Source organism: Solanum dulcamara, chromosome 4 (assembly GCF_947179165.1).
Source record: "Solanum dulcamara chromosome 4, daSolDulc1.2, whole genome shotgun sequence".
In the NCBI taxonomy this organism is placed as follows: Eukaryota; Viridiplantae; Streptophyta; class Magnoliopsida; order Solanales; family Solanaceae; genus Solanum; species Solanum dulcamara.
In genome coordinates this window covers 80,263,587-80,278,415 of record NC_077240.1, presented here as the reverse complement: position 1 = coordinate 80,278,415, position 14,829 = coordinate 80,263,587, and the positions used below count along the sequence as shown (strand labels likewise).

At 33.4% G+C, this 14,829-nt stretch overlaps 1 protein-coding gene and 1 long non-coding RNA gene across 2 annotated transcripts; one reads left to right on the top strand and one right to left on the bottom strand.

Moving 5' to 3' along the window:
* Positions 1 to 2,603: 2,603 nt before the first annotated feature.
* LOC129885187 (uncharacterized) lies at positions 2,604 to 4,731 on the bottom strand. Its single transcript, XR_008766068.1, has 3 exons — positions 4,531 to 4,731; positions 3,822 to 3,863; positions 2,604 to 2,812 (listed from the first exon to the last, which is right to left on the bottom strand). It is a non-coding gene; the product is annotated as an uncharacterized LOC129885187 (long non-coding RNA).
* Positions 4,732 to 7,137: 2,406 nt separating this feature from the next.
* LOC129887837 (glucan endo-1,3-beta-glucosidase 4) lies at positions 7,138 to 14,195 on the top strand. Its single transcript, XM_055963067.1, has 6 exons — positions 7,138 to 7,510; positions 7,912 to 7,968; positions 9,081 to 9,221; positions 11,183 to 12,430; positions 13,409 to 13,436; positions 13,937 to 14,195. Exons 3-6 carry the CDS (start codon positions 9,149 to 9,151, stop codon positions 14,091 to 14,093), a joined length of 1,506 nt encoding a protein of 501 aa, XP_055819042.1. The 5' UTR covers positions 7,138 to 7,510; positions 7,912 to 7,968; positions 9,081 to 9,148; the 3' UTR covers positions 14,094 to 14,195.
* The last annotated feature ends 634 nt before the right edge of the window (positions 14,196 to 14,829 follow it).

The window sequence follows — 14,829 nt, the reverse complement described above, 5'->3', positions numbered from 1 at the left end:
ATTGATTATATGGAAACATATTCTCCTGTGGTGGATGCAATCACTTTCAGGTATCTTATAAATCTGGCAGTTCATGAAAAAACTTGACATGCATCTGATGGATGTTGTTACAGCCTATTTATATGGTTCTCTGGATAACGATATCTTTATGAAAATTTCTGAAGAATTTAAAATGCCTGAAATATATAAAGATTCCCGGGAAACTTGTTCAATAAAACTTCAAAAATCTTTATATGAGTTGAAACAATCTGGGCGAATGTGGTACAATCTTTTTAACGAATACTTGCTAAAAGAAGGATATAAAAATGATCCAATTTGCCTCTGTGTCTTTATGAAAAGGTATGAATCTGAATTTGTCATAATAACAGTATATGTTGATGATCTGAATATTATCGGAACTTCTGAAGAACTTTCAAAGGCAGTAAAATAACTGAAAAAGGAGTTTGAAATGAAAGACCTCGGAAAGATAAAATTTTGTCTTGGTCTACAAATTGAATATTTTGCAAATGGAATATTTGTCCATCAATCAACATATACAAAAAATATTTTAAGGAGATTTTACATGGATAAAGCACACCCACTGAGTACCCCAGTGGTTGTGAGATCTCTTGATATTAATAAAGATTCATTTCGACCGTATGAAAATGATAAAAAACTTGTTGGTGCTGAAATACCATATCTTAGTGCAATTGGTGCATTAATGTATCTTGCCAACAATTCTAGATCAGATATAGCCTTCACAGTAAACTTGTTAGTAAGATTTAGTTCTTCCCCAACGCGAAGACACTAGAATGGAATTAAGCATATATTCAGATACCTCCGAGGGACCATTGATATGAGATTGTTTTACTTGAATGAATCCCTATCACAATTGATTGGTTACGCAGATGCGGGATATTTGTCTGATCGCAGACAGACTATTTATTTACATGTGGCGATACAACTATATCATGGCATTCAACAAAGTAAATTATGGTTGCCACTTCTTCAAATCATGCAGAGATAATAGCCATTAATGAAGCAAGTCGAGAATGTGTTTGGTTAAGATCAATAACTCAACACATTCAAGAAACATGTGGCCTTTCTTTGAAAAGAGACGTTCCAACAATATTGTATGAAGACAATGCTGCATGTATACCTCAATTAAAGGGAGAATACATCAAAGGAGACAGAACAAAACATATTTCACCAAAATTCTTCTTTACCCATGATTTTCAAAAGAAATGTGAAATAGATGTTCAACAAATTCGTTCAAGTGATAATTTAGCAGATATGTTTATCAAGGCATTGCCAACTTCAACCTTTGAGAAATTGATATACAAGATTGGAATGCGTCATCTTCGAGATATTAAATGATGTCTTTATTAGGGGGAGTATAATACGCGCTGTACTCTTTTTTCCTTAGTCTAAGTTTTGTCCCACTGGGTTTTCCTAGCAAAGTTTTTAATGAGGCAGCACTCAAGGCGTATTACAAGATGTGTGCACTCTTTTTCTTTCACTAGACTTTTTTCCACTGGGTTTTTCTACTAATATTTTTAACGAGGCATAACATTTATGGGAGTTTAGAATTACTATGTATATTATTTTATTGTAAAATTTTTATGTACATGTGGACATACAAGGGGGAGTGTTAGAAATCAAGTGGATGGTTGTCCACTTACACTCAATTATTTTACCTATGTGGGGCCCACTAAAAGTGGGCAAATTGCCCACTACTACTTGCCTTCCTCCTTTTCTTCTCTATAAATGCCACACTTTGGCATTTAATGAAAAATGCACGCACAAAATATTACTTTCTCTCTTCTGTTCTTCTTTTCCTCTTTTATTCTCTCCGCCTCATTTTGCTAATTTAATTTATTTTTATAACAAAATGTATTTTCATTTTTTTATTAGTTTGAATTGTTAGGAAGAAAAATAATTCATTTTAAGTTGTCACAATATAGAAATTGACTCACTCTATACCTCACTATTCCATATTGTCTTTTTTCATTTTTTTTCCCGAGTTTTTTAGTTGGTAAATATATCAAAATTTTAATATATATAAAGATTATTATTACTAGCTTAGTCATGTATTTAGTTTGGTGATAGTATAGAACATCGTGTTGGTTGTAGACTTATAGTAATAGCCGATTCATGAAATTTTTGGCTTTTGGAATTTGATATCATATGTGATTTAGTGTATTTAGGCGATTGTACTTTGTTGTGGTTGGTACGATTACGTGTATATAGTTATTACTGATTTGCTATTCGTTGTCATGTTTCTCCCCACTAACTTTTTTTTGGTTTTATTACTGTTTTGTTTTGCTTGAGCTGAGGTTTTTTCGAAAACAATTCCTCTACCTCGGATGGGTAATGGTAAGGACTGCGTACTCCTTATCCTCCTTAGATCTCCATTTTATGAGATTTCACTTGTCACGACCCAACCCCGTAGGCCGTGACTGGTGCCCGAGTTGGGCACCCAAACGTACCCTTATCCCAAATTAGCCTTTTAACCGAATAAACATAGGTAGTGATTAGGAAAGATTGCTAAATATATCACATAAATAGATGTAGGCACGAGGGCTGATAGGCCGTCACGAAACACACTCAACCCAAAACATATATACAAACCCACAACATAACTCTGTCTACAGACCTCTACAGATGATAGCATAGTCATATGATGGGACAGGGCCCCGTCGTACCCCTGACCAAAATATCCAAATATACAGAGATAAAGTCAGTACCAAAATACAAGCTCCGAACAAGGGAGAACTGTCAACGACGCAGTAAATATCCTAAACAGGTGGATCAGCAAATCAAACTTCGGTACCTGCGGGCATGTAATGCAGCCCCCGAAGAAAGGGGGTCAGTACGAAAAATGTACCGAATATGTAAAGCATGAATTGTAATAAATAAAATCATAATCTGAATAGTATGTGCAGAAAACGAAATAAATGTTCAGAATTTCAAAATATTTATCATAATCCCAAATCATATATGTAAATACATATGCCGTATCCGGCCCCATTTCATGGGACTTGGTGAACAAAACGTGGTCGCCCTCCTGTCATTGGCGCCACAGCACATTATAACACCAGAGTAGGAAATGTCTCCGTAACAGATCATATCATATCAGATGGCCATATCAAATCATATCAAATCAAATCATATCATATCATATATGTACATGGCACATCATAACTCCGTGGCATAACATACACCAAAACCCATGTACATGTCATACCTGCCCCCTCACGTCGGGGCACGACAAAAAATGCAGAGAAGTACGCTTGATAACATATCCTGGCCCAGGCTCAGTGAAAGAATGGTTACAGTATGCACGAGTAGAGTAGTGAGAGACTAAATGCAATTTAAAATATAAAATATTTATACAGACTCGATTGCATAATTTCGATAACAAATCTATATAAAAATACTTGAATAATAATAATAGTGCAAGTCTTTTCAATGTCCCGATAGTCTATGTCAAAACAGTCTTTCAGAAATCATTTTCCATATTTCGAAACGTAATATGGGGATCAATTGAATAATTGAAATAACTATCATTTAAAAATCAAGATAATAGTTATTTCAAGTAATCTTCGATTGTCATTATGAATTATACTAAAACATGAATTATATCAAAAGATGAATTATACCAAAATAGGATGGCTGGAATCAAACTCATGTATCAAAATATAAAGATATAATTTCTAGGAATTTACGAACATTAGCCATCCTAGTGTCTCTAAGAATAGGAGCTTCTTTGGAATTTATAACCTTCGTACGTTTGTTTCATATAAATCATGCCAAAAGAAAGAAAGGTTAGTTTTACATACCTTTAGTGTTTATCCACACAACATGTATATGCTGCCTCATACCTATATAATACGTTAAGCGTTATGGTTAAGATATGGAAAGGCATAAAACGTTTTTATCGTTAGTAGATTATTTCAAACAAAAACAAAAACAACTGGACAGCACCTCCCCTTAACTTCATCACCCTTTTTCGAGTATATAAAAGTAAAAATGGATTTTAGAGTCTAAATGAAAGTTTTAGCTCTATCAAATAGCTTTCCAAAACATCTTTAATCATCCAAAACGGAGCTTTACACAAGGAGTTATGCTAAATTTACTAACAGCAGTTCCATCCAAAAATGGGTTTGCAAAACACAAAATTCTGGGCAGCAACTCCCTTATATTGCTCACTTTTTTTCCACTTCCAAATCAGTCATAAAATCTCCAAGCAACATCATTCATTCATATGCAAGAAAGTCATGTTAATATCACCACAAGTTCTACAACAACCCATAACAAATTTAACCTCAACCTTAACCATTTAATTCCTTCATTCTCATCACAAAATCCATAACAATAACAATTCAATACTAAGCAAAATTAATTCATTATTTTCCACACCAAAATAGCCCCAAACGTCTCCTACCATGCCTCAACATCAACACCCATAATTTCATACATTCATCAACTCACACAAGCTTCAATTACCTTCAAGATGAGGGAAAAATGAAAAAGGAGATGAAATCTTACCTTAGGCTTTTATGACACAATTTGCTTGAAAATTTGAGGGCTTGGTCAAAAACGTTTTTTTTTGCTTCTCTAATGGATCCATCATTGCTTCCATAACCTTGAATAATCACCACACTTAATCCCTCAATTTCTTCCTCACTCTCAAGCTTGTCCGCCTCTCTCTCTCGCTATTTCTCTCTATTCTTTCTTTCTCAAAAGCCTAGGAAATTTGGAGAAGATGAGGGCTTCTCTCTCTTTCTTGAACATTCTGGAGTTGGGACACGTTTTTGGCTGCTATTTTAGTCAAAATGAAGACCATGTGTGCTGCCCAAGGTGACTAGATGTCACCTACTAAAGCATGGGCCAATTAGAATTGGCAATGTGGCAGTGGGGACCACTTTTCATCCCACTATTTAATTTAATTCATCTCAATTAATCTCAAATTCCCACTTAATAATTCAACCATGGTTAATTAATCCCTAATCTCGATTAATATTTCTATATCAGTAGAAATTTGAAAACCGGTCGAGCCATTTTTTTAAAATTCGGAATTAAAATTCGCAGCCAGCACCTTTGTTCAGTAAAACAGTCATATCTCTTGATACCGATATCGAATAAATTCTCACAACCTATGGTTGGAAAGATAATCCAATTATCTACAACTTTTATTTTATAAGGTTTCCCAAATTCCTGATCCATGATGGCGTTATGGTCTCCCCAAGTCAGATTGCCCAAAAACATAACTTAAAAACATCTTTTTGGAGGGCTCACACTTGGATTTGGCTCAAGGGTCCTCCTTGAGTTGTGTTTAACTTCACATACATTATCCATATAAATTATCATATGTCCTTTTTATAAAAATCCATTAAGTGGGCTCCACCTCAGCTCACGGTTAAGCCATCTATAGCCATGGTAAGACAAAAAATTTCTGGGGTGTAACATCACTAAATATATTATTGTATATACATAATATAATATAAAATGTGTATTTAACTGTACACTTAGATATTAATTAAGATATTTTATTTCTAATTTTAGCCTTAGATACTTTTTTTCAGAAAACTTTGGGAGCAGAGTGAGGAATAATCATCTCGATATTTTATCTCGAAATAATTAATTTTGAACTATTATCATAGCATGGAAGGTGATATAAATATAATATCATAATTATAATATAACTAGTTCTAAATTACAATAACAATACCAAAATTGTTAAACACAAAATAAAAGTTTAAATAATGTAAATCTGAAAAGCAGAATATTAGAGCAACAATAAAATTATTTTTATGTAATTTATACATCATAAATTTAAGTCAAAAAAGCAATTACTAATACTTATATTAAAATATGCTATTTACATCATACACCTTAAAATCTAACCCTTCTCTAAATCTCACTAACAAAGATAATTTGCACATCAAATAAATTAAAATAAAATAATTTACATTTTATTTTAAAATTATCATCTCTTATCCCACGAATCAACGAGAATAACACTTATTGTTTATGAATTTGTGTTTGAATTCTAGAGACCATGGCTCAATAGGTCCACACACATGCCTAGTTGTCTTCAACTAAAGAAAAAAATGGAATCTATTCATAAATTATTCAATCATTCTTCTACATAGACTTTTCACATTCTCTCTCTTTGTTTTTTCTTTTTACCTCAACTTGAAATTATTGATTCTTTTGAGAGGGAAAAACCCTAAAAGCCCTTTCTTTTATACTTTGATCTATTTAAAATGGTTGTCCCGTTTCGTTTTTAAAAGTTAATTTGGATAATTTTAAAAATTAAATTTGATTAAATTTAAATATTTAAAAATTATATAAAATTTAATTCAAAAAAAGAAAATTGTCATAAGTATTTTGAACAGTAGGAATAGTACCTTTTCATTTACTTATTACTTTTTTTATTCTATATTAAGTAAATTTTTGAGAGATTTTTCATTGTTCAAAATAATTGAATTATTCAAAATTCAAGATAAATATTTGAAACTTTTTTCATACTTCTTTTTTTATTTATTGAAGTTTTATATTTTTTAGGAGATAAATCACACTACTTACAAAATTATATTTATATTTTATAAAAGACAATAGTAAAAAGTATGATTCAAATAATGTCTTTAAATATTTTTTTAATATATGTGTATTGTATTATAAATTTACTTAATATGAAATGAAAGAAGTATAATTTTAGGATAAAAATATTAATATCAACAAATCCCCCCACAAAAAATTATAAAATAAAAGAGGAATTTAAGCTAGACATGCGGCTAAAATCTTGATTTGTCATAAAAAATCTGTCACAGATTTCAAGATTCTTCAGATCTTAGAGAAGAAAAAAAGTGAAAAAAGAAAACTTTTTTTCCGTCTTTTTCATATTCCAAGAAATTTATCTTTTATTTCACCCATCGAAAGACACAAGTAGAAAAACAAGAATTGTATAATAGTGTGTATATATATCTGTAAAGTTCTGGAATTGAGATTGATATCAGCACAAGTGCTACATTTAAGTCCTCTTTATTACTTTCTTGTCTTCTTCTCCCAAAAAAAAATAATCTTTTTTAATTGTGTATATGTACAAAAACATGAATAAAATAATTATTTGGACTATAATGTACAATGGGTGTTTATGTTTTTTAAATAAAAGTATAGTTTAAGGTTAAAGTTTTAATCTTTATCAATAATTATGTAGTAATAAATGAACAGCTCATTTTTGGGGTATTGAAGTTACTGCTACAGTAGACTAGTGTCCTGTGTTGTTCCAGTTTCCTCTAGGCAAAGTTTGTGACCACTCATTTCTCTGTTTTTGTACCCAACAAAGTGTAGTGTGAAGTGGGGTAAAAGGGTTTTCAGGGTTTACTTCAATTTTTTTGTTTTTGTGTTGTCAGCTTTGTCACTTAACAATCTGGTGTTTACATTTGAGTTTTACCATCTCTTAAAGGATCTTGGTCAATAGATTTTCTTGGTTTTGCTATAGTGGAGCAGAAGTTGAATTCAGGTACTTTGTTTCTTTTCCTTTTCTTGTTCCTTCATTTTCTGCTTCTGGTTGAAATGCTGTGTACTTGTAAATCAGTTTTGAGATGTGGGTTTTTGAACTTTTAGGCTAAACTTGTAAACGGTTTCTTAATCTTTAGATAGTTCTTGGAATTTTGTTGTTCTTTATGCTTTTTAAGGTGTAAGATAGTGTTGGTTTTTGATAAAGTTTGGTTCTTTGAAGGCTTTTAAGCATTTCTTGCTCAGGAGAAGTGGATGAGTGTGACTGTTTTGCTCTTATGAACTGATAAAACAGATGTCATAATCAACGTTACCTCTGTAATGACAATGTTTTTTGTTTTTGTGTTGTCAACTTTGTCACTTAACTATCTGGTGGTTACATTTGAGTTTTACCAACTCTTATAGGATCTTGGTGAATAGATTTTCTTGGTTTTGCTATAGTGGAGCAGAAGTTGAATTCAGGTACCTTGTTTCTTTTCCTTTTCTTGTTCCTTCATTTTCTGCTTCTGGTTGAAATGCTGTGTACTTGTAAATCAGTTTTGAGATGTGGGTTTTTGAACTTTGAGGCTAAACTTGTAAACGGTTTCTTAATCTTTAGATAGTTCTTGGGATTTTGTTGTTCTTTATGCTTTTTAAGGTGTAAGATAGTGTTGGTTTTTGATAAAGTTTGGTTCTTTGAAGGCTTTTAAGCATTTCTTGCTCAGGAGAAGTGGATGAGTGTGACTGTTTTGTGCTTATTAGAGACTGATAATAACTGATAAAGCACATAAACTGATAAAGCACATGTCATAATCAATGTTACCTCTGTAATGACAATGTTTTTTGTTTTTAAGCTGCCATGAAGTGGATTGATAACTATGTCTTAATTTGTGTAATACTATGAAACAGAAATGTTAAATTCTTGAGAATCTGTGACCTATTGTTTGGGTAGACAAGCATGCTAAACTGAGAAAAGTTTGAATCTTTTGTTAGGTTCTTGTTAAATAGAACCAGACTGCATTAACAAAGACTAGTTATGTTATGGGTGTGTGCTTTCCTTTTTCTTAATGCAGGGGTGGATGGGAATCCTCTACTGTAGTTCATGTTTGTAGTACCAGATCCCATACTTAAGCACAGTGAACAAGTTAGAAAAAAGGCTTCTATTATCTTTCTGAAACTGGTTTTGCCTTTAATTACATTGCTATAATTACGATCCTCCGTGGTGGATATAATGTGGTGACTCAGCCATTTCCCTTGATCTCTTGAAACATGTATATGTTGTTTCACATTCATTTGGTTGGTTCTTCATCAATTCATCCCTGGTTAATACTATTTGGAGAAACCCAATGACATAGCAGGATGCTGTTAATTTAAGTTTGAGTATCTTTACCAAACAGTTGTCATTTTATATATATATATATATTTTCTTTGCACAATTTCTAGATTTCTGGGGTCGGCTGTTCTGGGAAGAACTAACTTTTGCCTGTTAATTTCTTCAGTTCTGCTTATCGTTCGAAGTTATAGTCATACAGCTGAGCTCATTTGCATTTTTTCAATCAAACTAGCCTTAATTTTTTGAAATCTTTTTCCTGTAGCACCCTCTTGACAAACACTGTTTGAAGCAACAGTTGCTGGCTGATTGATATTAGAGTTGAAGTTTTGGATGCTTCTGATGACGCTTAAACCGTGGCTTGCCATATCTATACTATTTACTTTCTTTATCTCAAATGTAATAGGTAATGCAGTAAGTTTCTCCCTGTCAGCTTAATAATGTGATTGCTGTGTATTGATTCTGCACATTAGTTAATATCATGCAAGGGTCCTTATTTGGTTATATGATCTGCTTTAAAATGGTAAATATCAGTTTGTATCAATTGATAGCTAGGATATGTTTGGAAAATATTATATAGACGCTAAATTTGAGGACTCTCACTTTAATCATCAAATTTGAATTATTAAAAACTTTAAGTCGTGTTGTCTGCATCATTTCTTCTTGTTTATTTATTTATTTTGTTTTGCATGCAACTTAAGAATAAAGATCATTTATTTCCTACTTTATTGGCTTGGTAATTTAGCTATCAAAAATTTCTTTTGGGGGATAATGCATAGGCTAATCATGCAAGATAAGTTGTAACACGTACTAGTAGACAGCGCTAAATGCTAATCAAGCAAATAAATGTTCTAATTTATAAAACAGATCAATAAGCTTTGAGTAAAATATGTTAAACTTCTCAAAGATGGCGTTCTTATAAAAAAAAATTCATAGATGAAAAAGTTATCTGAATATAGTAAATATTTAGGGATATCAACCATCTCAGTTTTCTGTTATGCTCAGGTAATGTGACTCTGGTCGAGCACATATTATCTAATTACTCGATACACAGTTTTAAATGATAGATTAAGTTATCTAGCACCCTTAGTTACAATTAAAAGGCCTTTCCTGGGTTCTTTTTGATGTGGCTTATATGCAGTACTATTCGTACCTCCTACAGAGAAGATTTTTCATACGGAGTTGTTTCTGCCTATGAACGAAAGTTCAAAGGATGAGCTTCCATCAGTAATTTTTACTATGACATCCTTAGTTATCTTGATAAAGAATGCTGTCTTGGCATGTTAGTTTTATTAATAGTGCCTCTTGAAATATGAAATCTTGTTTTGAATCTCTTGAAAGATTTTCTTTGTGTGTAAATTGCTTGAGTTGGCTTGATTGTGCTACATGATTAGAAAAGGGCAAAAGAGGTTAGAAGTTTACCAGGTAGTGGTTGTGTCATAGAGTACAGAAAACTATTATAGGAGACTGCATGGTGATTTGGCAGTGAAATGCCAGGTAGCGTTGAGCATTTAATAGTTCTGCCAATCATTAAGGTTTATCAGTCGAGCCTCCCATTGATGGTCTAAAATTCTTCTTTGCACTCTTTGAAGGACTAGGTATTGACCCAAAAAGTGCTTCTTGCTCCACCATCAACTGTCCCTGAAGCTTCTTCTGGTCCCTCTGCCTCTGACTCAAGCTCCCTCTACCGTTTTAGAGAAATTTTGTTAATTACACACTTGGTGATTAACAGAAAAAGTTAGATACCAAAAAAATTATTAAGGCTTATCCAAAGGATCATCCTTCACAAGTTGCTGATAGAACAATGAGTTAGAATTTAGAAAAGGCTAAAGGAGGAAGCATTGAAGCTGTCTTACAAAATTTTGGTGTTTCTTAGCGATTTGATGAAGAAACTATTAGAATCATATTACCGTTGTAAGAATGCAAATGGAAAAATAGACTAACCAATAGTGGCAAGTCAGAAGAAATCTGGCGTTCTCTTTTCATTTCATACCTACAAAGTTGGTTGATATGCTTTTCTGGAGAATTGGTTTTAGTATTGGTATTATGATAGTTGTTCTGCTGAGGGTCCTTAAGAAACAACCTCTCTACCTTCACAAGGTATGTTGTGTTGTTGTAAGGCTGCGTACACACCACCCTCCCCAGACCCTTGGGATTACACTTGGTATGTTGTGTTGTTGTTGTTATTTTGATAGTTGTTCCAGTCTTTTGTGTTGTGATTTCTGCTGTTTATGTTATGTACTTACATTTTGATTTATAATGGGATCCAACCGTCTTAGCTGCTTACATAATGGCCTTGCATAATGGTAAGTTAAAGGGGCTTTGATTCATTTGTAGTTTTAATGTGTGTTTTTTTCAAAATTATAGGTGCATTTGTTGGAATAAACATCGGCACTGATGTTTCAAATTTACCCCCAGCTTCAGATGTGGTTGCACTCCTTAAAGCTCGTCAAATAACTCATGTGCGCCTATTTAATGCTGATTCTCATATGTTGAATGCTTTAGCCAACACTAGTATCGAAGTTATTATTGGTGTTACGAATGAAGAAGTCTTAGGGATTGGAGAATCTCCATCAGCTGCAGCTGCTTGGGTAAATAGAAATGTAGCAGCTTACATGCCCGGGACAAATATCACGGCTATTGCTGTGGGAAGTGAAGTTCTCACCGCAATCCCAAATGCTGCACCAGTTTTGGTTCCCGCTATGAATTACATACATAAAGCATTAGTAGCTTCACGACTAAATAACCAAGTCAAAGTTTCAACCCCGCAATCAATGGACGTGATTGCTAAGGCATTTCCTCCTTCCACCGCCTCTTTTAATTCTTCATGGAACTCAACGATCTTCCAGATCCTTCAGTTTCTAAGAAATACAAACTCTTATTACATGTTGAATGCTTATCCATATTATGAGTATGTTCGCTCTGATGGAATCTTTCCAATTGAATATGCTCTTTTCCGACCACTCTCAGCGGTGAAGCAAATTGTTGATCCGAACACCTTGTTTCATTATGAAAGCATGTTTGATGCTTTAGTTGATGCTACATACAACTCTATAGAAGCACTCAACTTTTCAGATATCCCTGTTGTTGTGACAGAGACTGGTTGGCCATGGGCTGGCGGTTCTAACGAGCCAGATGCTACTAAGGAAAATGCGGAAACATTTAATAATAACCTGATTCGGCGTGTTTCAAATGATACCGGTCCACCTAGTCAACCTAAAATTCCCATTAACACCTTTATTTACGAGATGTTCAATGAAGACAAAAGACCTGGGCCGATCTCAGAAAGAAGCTGGGGGATCTTTTCTACGAATGGGAGCGATGTTTATACCCTTGGTCTGGGTTCGTCGGACAGCATTTCTGACAATTCTAGTAAAGCTTTTTGTGTAGCAAAACTGGGTGCAGATGAGAACAAATTGCAAGACGGAATTAACTGGGCTTGTGGCCAGGGACGTGCTAATTGCAGTGCAATTCAATCTGGACAGCCTTGTTATTTCCCAGATACATTGCAAAATCATGCTTCTTATGCTTACAACGACTATTATCAGAGAATGCGTAGTCTTGGTGGAACATGTGATTTTGATGGTACAGCAACAATGACAACACAAGATCCGAGTAAGTTACTATATCTGGTGTTTTAGTACCCCTTTCATTTCAATTTGTTTGTCTTACTTTCCTTTTTAGTCCGTTTCAAAAAGAACGCCTCTTTCTTTTTCTGACAGCGGTTTAATTCTAATTTTCCACATGACATATTTAAGACAAGATTCAATAGTCTTCTTTATTTTCTTAAACTTCATGCCAAGTCAAAAACAAACAAACAAATTAAAACGAAGGGAGTATGTAATATATCCTTTTTTGTCTTTACATGGAGTTCCGGGAGCCGATTGATTGGTGTCTGGATCTTCTTGGCTGATAATGGTGATTTGGTAAATTAACAATTAATGACATGTTGATATCCCTCTTTTATTTCTCACTCACAAATCAGTAAGAATCTATTTTGCCTATCTATCTGAAAAGGCAAATGTGTTCCTTAAGATCTTATTGTCTCATACTGAATAAAATAAATATAAACTCCCATCGAGTTTGGCATAATGTTATATCGCATATTGTTAGTTCATATTACTTGATGAAGCTAGAGTACAAGTGCTTTTTATTTTATTTTGAACGACATTAATTTCTTCAAATGTTTGTGTACATACCCTATAAGGGATTAAATCATTGCTTATTTGCAAGAAAGCCTCCTTTTGACTATATTACTTCATATAGATTAAGCAATGGTTCTCCAAGTTGTGACGCATTAATTAACATGCAAAGTATGCATTTCTACATTATTGAGAAATGCTTCTAGCAGTATATTTCTAAGTAACATTACCACATACTGACCTTGCAATTTAGTCCATACAAAGCTCTTTTGCTCTTCCGTTCTCTTTTGCTGTTCATCCCCTTGTCTGAATCACACTTACAAAATCGTCGATAACTATTTAGGTAGTATTCATTAAAATTCCAACCTTTTTCATCCTCTGTGTATGTTATTAGAACCATTTTTTGCTTTCTTTTCCGAAACCTGATTCATTGATGGTTCTCCTTGTGCAGGTTCCAAAACATGTAAATTTACAGGAAGGTGAGATTCCTGAACTAAGTACCGTGCATAAATTATCTTTATGAATACAGTTAGACCTCTTTATAACAACATTTTACTATAATGGCCAAGTTTTCTTTGAAATTGATTCATGTTATATTGTAGGCATAATACATAAACAAACACTCAAACTTGGCCTCAACGGGCAAGTAGCACTCCAACTTTGAGAGTGCATATTTAGACTCCTCAATTTCGTCTCAACAGCCAACTAAACACTCCAACTCGTCTCCATTGGGTCTTCTGGACACCTGTCGCTGATGTGACTTGTAAATTTTTAGTGGTGTCTTGATGGTTATTTTGTAAGTTGGAGTGTTCCAGTGATACAATGGAGATGAGTTGAGGTGTTTAGATGTGCATACGCAAGGCTGGAGTCTTTACTTGTCAGTTAAGGTCAAGTTATAGAGAAGCTTGACTATACTAACATGCTGCATTTGCATAAATATTGCCTCTTTGCACTGAATTGCTTCTTTTTTATCCGGCAGTTCGAATCAAGGTGGTGGGATGTTTCCTCCGGCAGCATTTGGACCTATTGGTGCGACTTCTCAGAGTTCAACGATTCGATCGCCTGTTATTGCTTACACAATGGTTGTATTTTTGGCTTTGTTGATGCTTGATGTGAATGCACATTTTCTTTTCTAGCATCTTTAGGAAGAGTGGCATCTTTGCATTTTTGGATTCCCTTTTGTGTATTTTGCAGGAAAATTGAACCAGCTCTATTAATTTGTTAGTTTAGATGATTGATATTTGTCTTTAAACACTCAACTAGATGATGATTGAAATCCATTTTTTGCATATTTTTACTACTTGGTGAAAAACCTCCTTACAATGACCCCCACCCCCAGCTTTAACCGTGACCTTTTCTCCTACTAGTACTAGTACACATAATTTTGTCTATCAATGCTTAGACAGACGAGAAGAAATCACTTTCCATCAATGCTCAGACATATGAGGTTATTTTTCATCGATGTTCAAACATACAAGAAAAAATCACGTTTTTATGAAAGTTTAGACATACGAGTAAAAATAACTTTCCATTAAAGCTTATACAAATGCTATGAGGAAAAATTACTTTCCATCAAAGCTTCAACAAATTGGGAAGACATCACTTCTTTTTATTAAAGCTTAGACGTATAAGAAAAAAATATTTTTCATCAAAGCTTAAACAAACACGAAGAAATACTTTCTATCAAAGATGAGATATACCAGAAAAAATTAATTAATCAAGATAGAATTTATTTGTAAAGTTGTGGACTATTTTTTTTCAATGTTCTTTAATCTTTATTGTTAAAGATGAAGACATGTTTGGATCACAAAATTTGCCAAGTCCTTTTGGATGAAGTTATTCTAAAGGGATAGAAGTTGATATTCTTTTTCA

What these genes read in the sequence shown, in the direction of transcription:
- LOC129887837 (XM_055963067.1), top strand. Translation starts at nt 9,149, where the DNA reads ATGCTTCTGATGACGCTTAAACCGTGGCTTGCCATATCTATACTATTT. An exon ending in CTTTATCTCAAATGTAATAG is followed by an intron (nt 9,222 to 11,182) that starts GTAATGCAGTAA and finishes TCAAAATTATAG; the next exon opens with GTGCATTTGTTGGAATAAAC. An exon ending in ACATGTAAATTTACAGGAAG is followed by an intron (nt 13,437 to 13,936) that starts GTGAGATTCCTG and finishes TTTATCCGGCAG; the next exon opens with TTCGAATCAAGGTGGTGGGA.